We start from the raw sequence: 8,748 nt of genomic DNA, 5'->3' as shown, positions 1-8,748 counted from the left end.
GTCAGAAACATCAAGTTATTCTTAGTACTGCATACTTGCAATACATAAGTTGTCCTAACAGTCATGTAGGGCATCCGTAGTTCAGGGGGTCGGGAAGCTCATCTTGTAACTGGATGTAATATTAGCAGACAGAGGGTTTGATGTTGCAGAATCTATGGAGTTGTACCATGCTGAATTGAAGAGCCCAACTTTCACCAAAGGAAAGAACTAACTGGCCCCTAGATTGCCCAATCAAATCTCTTAATGCCACCAGCCCTCCCCTACCTTCACTGTGTGCTCAGCTTGTAGAAAAGAGTTGAGTGTGGAAGAAATGGCAAAAATGTGGCGCTGAAAAGCTAAGAGAGAAAAAGAAATTATATATAAACCAACGTGTCAAATTAATGGACATGTTAGTTATTGGATTTCTGGCTGCATTTTATATATCTATATTGTGTCCTTTTTATAATAAATAATAAAAAACATTATTTATCCTCACTGTATGAACATTGTTGGAGTCCTTGAAGTCTCGTCATGTTGAAGTTACTCATGTGATGTGATGTTGTTATAATGATCCAGCTGGTGTGCAGCCATCATATTAGAGTTCTCTTTCTTCTTCTGATTTTATACAATTTTTCTGTGATGGTGTCACATTTACAGTGGTCGCAACATTTGCACCTATAGGACCCTGAAAAACTGGTGCACAGACTTCAGAGTCTAATAAGTGTCACCACTGTAACCACTGCATAATGCAAACCATGACACGAGTTTAGTCTTGGTGTGAAACTCATTTTGGTTCATAGACGCCAATCTGACCTTAAGTGGAACAGACCCATAAAACTAATGCGTAATAAATAAATCAAACTTCTTCCATCATCATTCTTTGGTAGGAAGTCATAAATAGGAGTTAAATTCAGACTCGCACAGGCTCACCTCTGCACCACTGGCTTCTCCTGTAACCCTGCATGTTTCTAAGGTTTGTTTTCTTTCTTTTTTTTTCTTGTTGTTCTTGTGCTTTTTGTCCTCAGGTGAGGTTTGAATTGTCTGTGTGGTGCAGCTGGTCTGGTCTGTCCAGGCTGAGAGAGCGACGCCCATCAGGACGGGCAGTCCTAGGGTGCTTAGAGGAATATTCACCTGGGACAGAACAGTAAAATTAATAATATTAATATTTTAGCCCTTTCATTACTTAGACAAAACAGCTGGTGCAAAGTTTTATTAAAGAAAAGTGACTGTGTGAATACTGCTTTAGGCATAAAATCCTTGTTTTACACTGTGATGTCGTGAGGTCCCATGTGTAGGATCTGACCTAACAATTTTCCACTTCATAAAAAAACTTGGTAAATTTTCTGATGTGTGGATCAAATATTAGGGCTGAGTCAAACTGTGGTGCCAAGTTTCTGGAAGCTGGTTTCACTTTGTGGGGCCTATGACATGCATGATTGAACAAGAATTCTGATTTTGAGGTATTTCACTGAAGGAAATCTACGCTGAATCCATTAGACCTTAACCAAAGAGTGCTAGATGCTCTAAGGCATGCTTGCAAATGTCAATGAATTGAAGTTATTGCTGCTGACTGAAGGTTCTGTAAACTACTCAATCATAGAATGATACGATATTGAACTAAAACAAATGCCTGAACCCTAAATTATGGATATCCTATTGTGGTGATCTAAAACGTAACACTAAATGTGATTAAAACACTAAAACTCTGGACTCCGGGGCTGAACGACCGCGAGGATCACCAGCCCGAGGAAAACACAAAATACACATGACTCCGTGAGAAAGACAATTCATTCTTGAATGAAGACGTGGATCAGACACATTTAAAATGTAGCCAATTGTGTTTATTATTCAATTATTAAGGAAATAGAAAAGGTGGGGGAATAGAAAAGGAGGGGAGGGGTGGGGGGTAAAGAAGAGGGTAAAGGAAAGGGATAGAAAGGAGGAAAGAGATAGAGGTGAGAGAACCCCAACAATGCCCTCTGAGCAAGCACTGGATGCGACAGTGGATAGGAAAAACTCCCTTTAAAGGAAGAAACCTATGACAGAACCAGGCTCTAGAGGGGGCAGTCAACTGTCGGGACTGGTTGGGGGGTGAGGGTGAAAGAGAGAGAGGGGGGGGAGTTACAGGGAAATAGGGGAGGGAGAGGTGTCAGGAGAGGTGAAAATTACGATGCAACGGTGGAGGAGGAAGACGGGGTGACATCAGTAGAAGAAAAAGTGGAAAAAGTAGAAAAAGCAGGAGTGCTCTTCCTCCAGAAGAAGCGGAAGCGTTTTTTCTTCTTGTCCATGATCTTTTCCACCAGCACTTTCTTCTCTAGGACGAGGGTTCTTAACTCATCAATTGTTTGTGTATTTTCCTTCTCAAGTTTCCTGCATGTTGTCTCCACTTCTTCTAATTTGGCTTGTTTTTCTTCCAGCCTTTCTTTCAGTTCTTTACATTTGGCCTCCTGCATAAGCTTTGCCTCGTGCATCTCTGTATAACTCTGTCGTAATTTGTTGTGTGTGTCTTGTAGCTGCTGACTTCTCTCGAGTTCTTGAAGTGTGCACTGCAGGTCTGTGTTTTTTCTCAGCATGTCACTGAGCTTACTCTGCATCTCTGAGCATTGTCTTTGCACTTTTTTCTTTTCCCCCTCCAGCTCAGTTGTTTTGGAGTTCAGTTTGTTATAACGGTCTTGCAGCTGTTGGTTTTTCCTCTCAAAGTCCTGGAGAATTTGTTTTTCTTCTTTCTGCTTTATTTTCCGTTGTTCTTTGTCTTGAAGCAGCTCTTGATATTTGTGCAGCGTTTCATCAAGCTTTACCTGCTGCGCTCCGTATTTTTCCTGCATGCCTCTCTGGTTTATGTCCAGTTTTTCTTTCTCTTCAAGGATTTCTTTGTTTTTTTGTAGAGCTTCATCAAGCATTACTTGCAAACCTTGGTTGTGTTTCTTGATGTTCTGAAGCTCACAATCCAGATCTTTCTGTTTGGTGTCATGCTGTTCTTTGTCTTGTAGGAATCATATCTCTCTGAATCGATGCTATGCTTCATGGTGTTTCTATTTCTGAACTGTTAACTCATGCACTGTGAGTTAAATCACACACCGTCACAAATTAATTTTTTATGTAAGCAGCCGACAGACCTCTGTTCTCGTTCCTTAATCTTTGATGGCAACTACACTAGAATCTGCAATGAGGTCTCTCAAAGAACGACATCTAGATAAACACATTAAAACAATAAAAGAAAAGTAACAAACGTGTATAATATGAAAATTACTATAAAAAAAATAAATATCATAAATCAAATTAGATAAAAAAAAATCATAATAATATAAAGAACAGATTAGACTATCAAAAAAGTAAAGAGGAATACAAAACTATTCTAATAAAATAACAGTTAAATATACAGCCAACATTGAATAATTAGTTAGTTAGGATATGAGCACAGACGATACTTATTACGTGAGAGGAAATAGAACTGAAGAAAAAGCCTGGAAAATTTTAAGTTATCAGCGCTGTATTTTCAGTCAAGCTTATCCATTTTGTAATTTCTTGCTTTTTTGAAGCACTCTTTTTTTTGTTATGTTATCAGCTTTTGAACCCTTGCTCCTCATGCCTTGTAGTTTGCGCTGCTTTATGTCCATTTGTTCTTTTTCTTGGAGGAGTTCTTGATTTTTTTGCAGAGCTTCATCAAGCTTTATTTGCAAAGCTTCCTTGTGTTTCTCGCTGTCCTGAAGCTTGCAATCCGTATCTTCCTTTTTCATGGTCTGTTGCGCTTTCTTTCGAAGAAACTCAACCCTTCCTTTCAGCACTTTTTCATTTATCTCAGTGCCTTGGAGTTTTATGACCAGTTGTTTCTTCTCTTGGAGGAGTTCTTGATTTTTTTGCAGAGCTTGATCAAGCTTTACTTGCAGCTCCTGAATCTTTTTTTCCCTCTCTTTCTCCTTTTTCTTCTGTTGGAGGATTTCTTCTGTTGGTTTTTCTTGTACTTTATTAAGCTCTGCTTGGAGCTCAAAGATCCTTCCCCGCATGTCTAGGAGTTCCATTTCTTTCTCCTTTTGAATATCTTCCTTATCCAGAAGCTGTTTGAACAGTCTATCTACTTCATCGGTCCTTCTCTCACAGTGCTCTCTCAGTAAGATAATCTCCGTTCGTTGTTTAAAAAAACTTTCCCAGATGTAATTGGTGTACTCTGGCTGGGGCGGGTGTCGCGTATTGTGATTGTTCATGAGATTTTCCTCATGCATTTCTTCCAAGCACATCTTCTGCAGTTGAGTATCGTCTTCTCGATTGCAAAGAGGAGCGCTGGGCTTTACGTTTTCTCTTTTTTTCTGTTTTCTTGGAGACATGTTGGAATCTGTTAACAGTGACTCTGAAAAGGATCCAAAAAAAAAGGCTTGTCTGGCGAACGTTTGAATGCTGCAAACATAAATGCTGCGAATAACGGACTAAAAGTTCTTGCGTCTCACCCCTATTTAAGGGTTTTAGGATCAAAGGATCAAAGGATCACAGTGGTGGTAAGATTCTAAATGTGTGTGACATCACAATTCTGTAAGCCAATGAGGTTGTCACATGACATTTGTGGGAGGGCATTCTTTACTTGGACAAATTATCAATAAGCTTTCAATATCAGTAACAATGGTGACAGTATAATTGTTTATTGTGCTGAACAATAAACAATTCTATTGACAATTATATGTGTCCAGTATGTTGGCTGATTTTCTTTTACTTTTTGCATTTTAAAATAAAAGCTGGGCTGATTTTAACACCATTACAAGAAGTGTTGTTAATTATTCTTTTTGAATCCTAATCAGGTTACCACAAATTGTTTTTTAATTTAGTAGAACTTGAAATGTTTGTCAGTGGGTAAACAATTCATAATGCAAAGTCAGAAACATCAAGTTATTCTTAGTACTGCATACTTGCAATACATAAGTTGTCCTGACAGTCATGTAGGGCATCCGTAGTTCAGGGGGTCGGGAAGCTCATCTTGTAACTGGAAGGTTGCCGGTTTGACCCCCAGCTCTCTCTGTCTTGGTCGTTGTGTCCTTGGGCAAGACACTTTACCTACCGCCTACTGATGATGGCGCGATATGGCAGCCTCGCTTCTGTCAGTCAGTCTCACAAATGCAGCAGAGCTTTTACATCGTTTGTCTCAGGAAATAAGATCACAGTTCAGACCCAGAAATTTATACCACACAGGGATAAATGCTGACAACAGCTTCTGCCACATAGATCCAACCCACAAGTTTCATTTAAACTTGAAGCTCAGAAATGCACCGTATTTGATAGCTTGCTGCGAGACCTCACACCGAGCACATCTACTGCGGGTGTGGTGCCTGTTATTGGACCCGGAGTTAGCAACATCCCCCAAGAACCCGAAGAGGAGAGGCCTGGCCCCTAGCCCTGCCAGTGTAGCAGAAATGATGACGGATGATGATGGCCGTTATACTCTGTGTGAGTAGCTTCATGTTGTTCATGTGTAATTTACATTGAGTAGGCTAACCACTTATTAAATTAATGCATGTAAGGTGAACTAGAAAACACCGTTGTAGTTACATGCGGCTGTCTTCTTGTTTGATGGCAGATACTCCCTTCACCCTAGATACTCTTTGCTCCACATTTAGTTCCACCCTACTCTCCCGAGGCTGATTATGTTGAAGAAGATATATAATGTAATCATTTTTTAAAAGAATGCCAATATTTAACCTCAGCTGGGCAAATCTGGTTAGATAATTGAGACCTAATCTAATAGTAACTTTAACTTTGGACTTCATTTTGTATGACACCTTTTTATAGGCTTGCCATCATGTGATGTCATCTTTTATGGTCTCTCAGTTGTCTTCATTATTACTTCTGTTCCTTTACTTTTAGTCTTTCACTGGTGTGCATTTTTATTGTTTCTATTTTAACTCTCTATTAACTTTACTCATCTCAAGCCCAAATATCTAACTTTTATATGGGGCAGTAAAACTGTTTTTTCTTCTTAATACTGAACTTGTTTAACTCCAAGAGAATTATTTGTAATAGGAGTGAGATTCCAGTTACAAATGGATTTCAAGAATAAAAAGAAAAGTTTAAAGAAGGTTTAGATTCCCTAAACATACATATAACACAGCCTAAATATATATTTGTTTAAGCCTCATTGCAGTTATTTGCAGTCAGTGCTCCTGAATGTGCTTTTAATTCAGTCAGCTCAGGAAATTGCAGTTTTTTTCTACTCCTAGGTCTGTATGATGTCAAAGAGAGAGGGTAGCCCTAATATAGTCATCTCACTCTGGCTGTGACCAGAAGCCTCACCCACTCATGTTCTGTTTACCAGAGGCAGCCAATCAGAAAAAGGTTGCAGGGGATTATTTTGAACTGTGACTCATACAAAGCTACTTCAATAGTCCACATGGAAAACTACGCAGTCTTTAGTAGTGGAGATGTGGTCATCGTGATGATTTTATCTTTATAAAATTTTTTGCCATACTTTCATTTTCTGAGCAACTTTCACTGACACACCTACTTCAAGAAATCTGTGCTGCAGGTTTCACAGTATGGATTAAAACTGAAGCGACGACTACCTGACGTAAAACTCGCCACTCGGTCTTCCAGCGCTGGTGTGATTCAGAGCGACGCCCATCAGGACGGGCAGTCCTAGGGAGCTCAGAGGAATATTCACCTGGGACAGAACAGTAAAATTAATAATATTAATATTTTAGCCCTTTCATTACTTCGACAAAACAGCTGGTGCAAAGTTTTATTAAAGAAAAGTGACTGTGTGAATACTGCTTTAGGCATAAAATCCTTGTTTTACACTGTGATGTCGTGAGGTCCCATGTGTAGGATCTGACCTAACAATTTTCCACTTCATAAAAAAACTTGGTAAATTTTCTGATGTGTGGATCAAATATTAGGGCTGAGTCAAACTGTGGTGCCAAGTTTCTGGAAGCTGGTTTCACTTTGTGGGGCCTATGACATGCATGATTGAACAAGAATTCTGATTTTGAGGTATTTCACTGAAGGAAATCTGCTGACACCATTTAGACTCTTTAAAAAGAGTTGCTAGCAGGCTTCTGGCTGCTTGCAAATGTCAATGAATTGAAGTTATTGCTGCTGACTGAAGGTTCTGTAAACTACTCAATCATAGAATGATACGATATTGAACTAAAACAAATGCCTGAACCCTAAATTATGGATATCCTATTGTGGTGATCTAAAACGTAACACTAAATGTGATTAAAACACTAAAACTCTGGACTCCGGGGCTGAACGACCGCGAGGATCACCAGCCCGAGGAAAACACAAAATACACATGACTCCGTGAGAAAGACAATTCATTCTTGAATGAAGACGTGGATCAGACACATTTAAAATGTAGCCAATTGTGTTTATTATTCAATTATTAAGGAAATAGAAAAGGTGGGGGAATAGAAAAGGAGGGGAGGGGTGGGGGGTAAAGAAGAGGGTAAAGGAAAGGGATAGAAAGGAGGAAAGAGATAGAGGTGAGAGAACCCCAACAATGCCCTCTGAGCAAGCACTGGATGCGACAGTGGATAGGAAAAACTCCCTTTAAAGGAAGAAACCTATGACAGAACCAGGCTCTAGAGGGGGCAGTCAACTGTCGGGACTGGTTGGGGGGTGAGGGTGAAAGAGAGAGAGGGGGGGGGGGAGTTACAGGGAAATAGGGGAGGGAGAGGTGTCAGGAGAGGTGAAAATTACGATGCAACGGTGGAGGAGGAAGACGGGGTGACATCAGTAGAAGAAAAAGTGGAAAAAGTAGAAAAAGCAGGAGTGCTCTTCCTCCAGAAGAAGCGGAAGCGTTTTTTCTTCTTGTCCATGATCTTTTCCACCAGCACTTTCTTCTCTAGGACGAGGGTTCTTAACTCATCAATTGTTTGTGTATTTTCCTTCTCAAGTTTCCTGCATGTTGTCTCCACTTCTTCTAATTTGGCTTGTTTTTCTTCCAGCCTTTCTTTCAGTTCTTTACATTTGGCCTCCTGCATAAGCTTTGCCTCGTGCATCTCTGTATAACTCTGTCGTAATTTGTTGTGTGTGTCTTGTAGCTGCTGACTTCTCTCGAGTTCTTGAAGTGTGCACTGCAGGTCTGTGTTTTTTCTCAGCATGTCACTGAGCTTACTCTGCATCTCTGAGCATTGTCTTTGCACTTTTTTCTTTTCCCCCTCCAGCTCAGTTGTTTTGGAGTTCAGTTTGTTATAACGGTCTTGCAGCTGTTGGTTTTTCCTCTCAAAGTCCTGGAGAATTTGTTTTTCTTCTTTCTGCTTTATTTTCCGTTGTTCTTTGTCTTGAAGCAGCTCTTGATATTTGTGCAGCGTTTCATCAAGCTTTACCTGCTGCGCTCCGTATTTTTCCTGCATGCCTCTCTGGTTTATGTCCAGTTTTTCTTTCTCTTCAAGGATTTCTTTGTTTTTTTGTAGAGCTTCATCAAGCATTACTTGCAAACCTTGGTTGTGTTTCTTGATGTTCTGAAGCTCACAATCCAGATCTTTCTGTTTGGTGTCATGCTGTTCTTTGTCTTGTAGGAAATCCTTATTTCTTTGCACTGTTTTATCAAGCTTTATTTTCAGCGCGGTGTACTTTTCCTCCACGCCTTCAAGCTTGGAGTCCATTTCTTTCTGTTTAATTTCTAGTTGCTTTTTTTCTTGAAGCAACTCTTTATTTTTGTTCAGTGTTTTATCAAGCTTTGCCTGAAGCCCTTTGTACTTTTCCTCCATGCCTTGTAGTTTGCGCTGCTTTATGTCCATTTGTTCTTTTTCTTGGAGGAGTTCTTGATTTTTTTGCAGAGCTTCA

The 8,748-nt window shown here is 39.8% G+C and overlaps 1 protein-coding gene and 1 long non-coding RNA gene across 2 annotated transcripts in view; one reads left to right on the top strand and one right to left on the bottom strand.

Moving 5' to 3' along the window:
* Positions 1-4,678, bottom strand: part of LOC102293103 (trichohyalin) — a gene marked incomplete at its 3' end in the record, with an annotated part of 6,714 nt that extends 2,036 nt beyond the window's left edge. The window contains 1 exon segment of the mRNA XM_005953397.3: positions 3,801-4,678. Within this exon segment, the coding sequence (XP_005953459.3) occupies positions 3,801-4,301 (501 nt within the window).
* The window catches only part of LOC121813473, a 17,327-nt gene continuing 8,679 nt past the window's right edge, over positions 101-8,748 (top strand). The window contains exon 1 of the long non-coding RNA XR_006053724.1: positions 101-115. This is a non-coding gene — a long non-coding RNA (uncharacterized LOC121813473). The remainder of the gene's footprint in view (positions 116-8,748) is intronic.

Source organism: Haplochromis burtoni, unplaced genomic scaffold (assembly GCF_018398535.1).
Source record: "Haplochromis burtoni strain Fernald_Lab_line unplaced genomic scaffold, NCSU_Asbu1 Contig_1743, whole genome shotgun sequence".
Taxonomy (NCBI): domain Eukaryota; kingdom Metazoa; phylum Chordata; class Actinopteri; order Cichliformes; family Cichlidae; genus Haplochromis; species Haplochromis burtoni.
The sequence above is the reverse complement of the archived record's forward strand: the minus strand, read 5'-3'. Positions and strand labels throughout refer to the sequence as shown.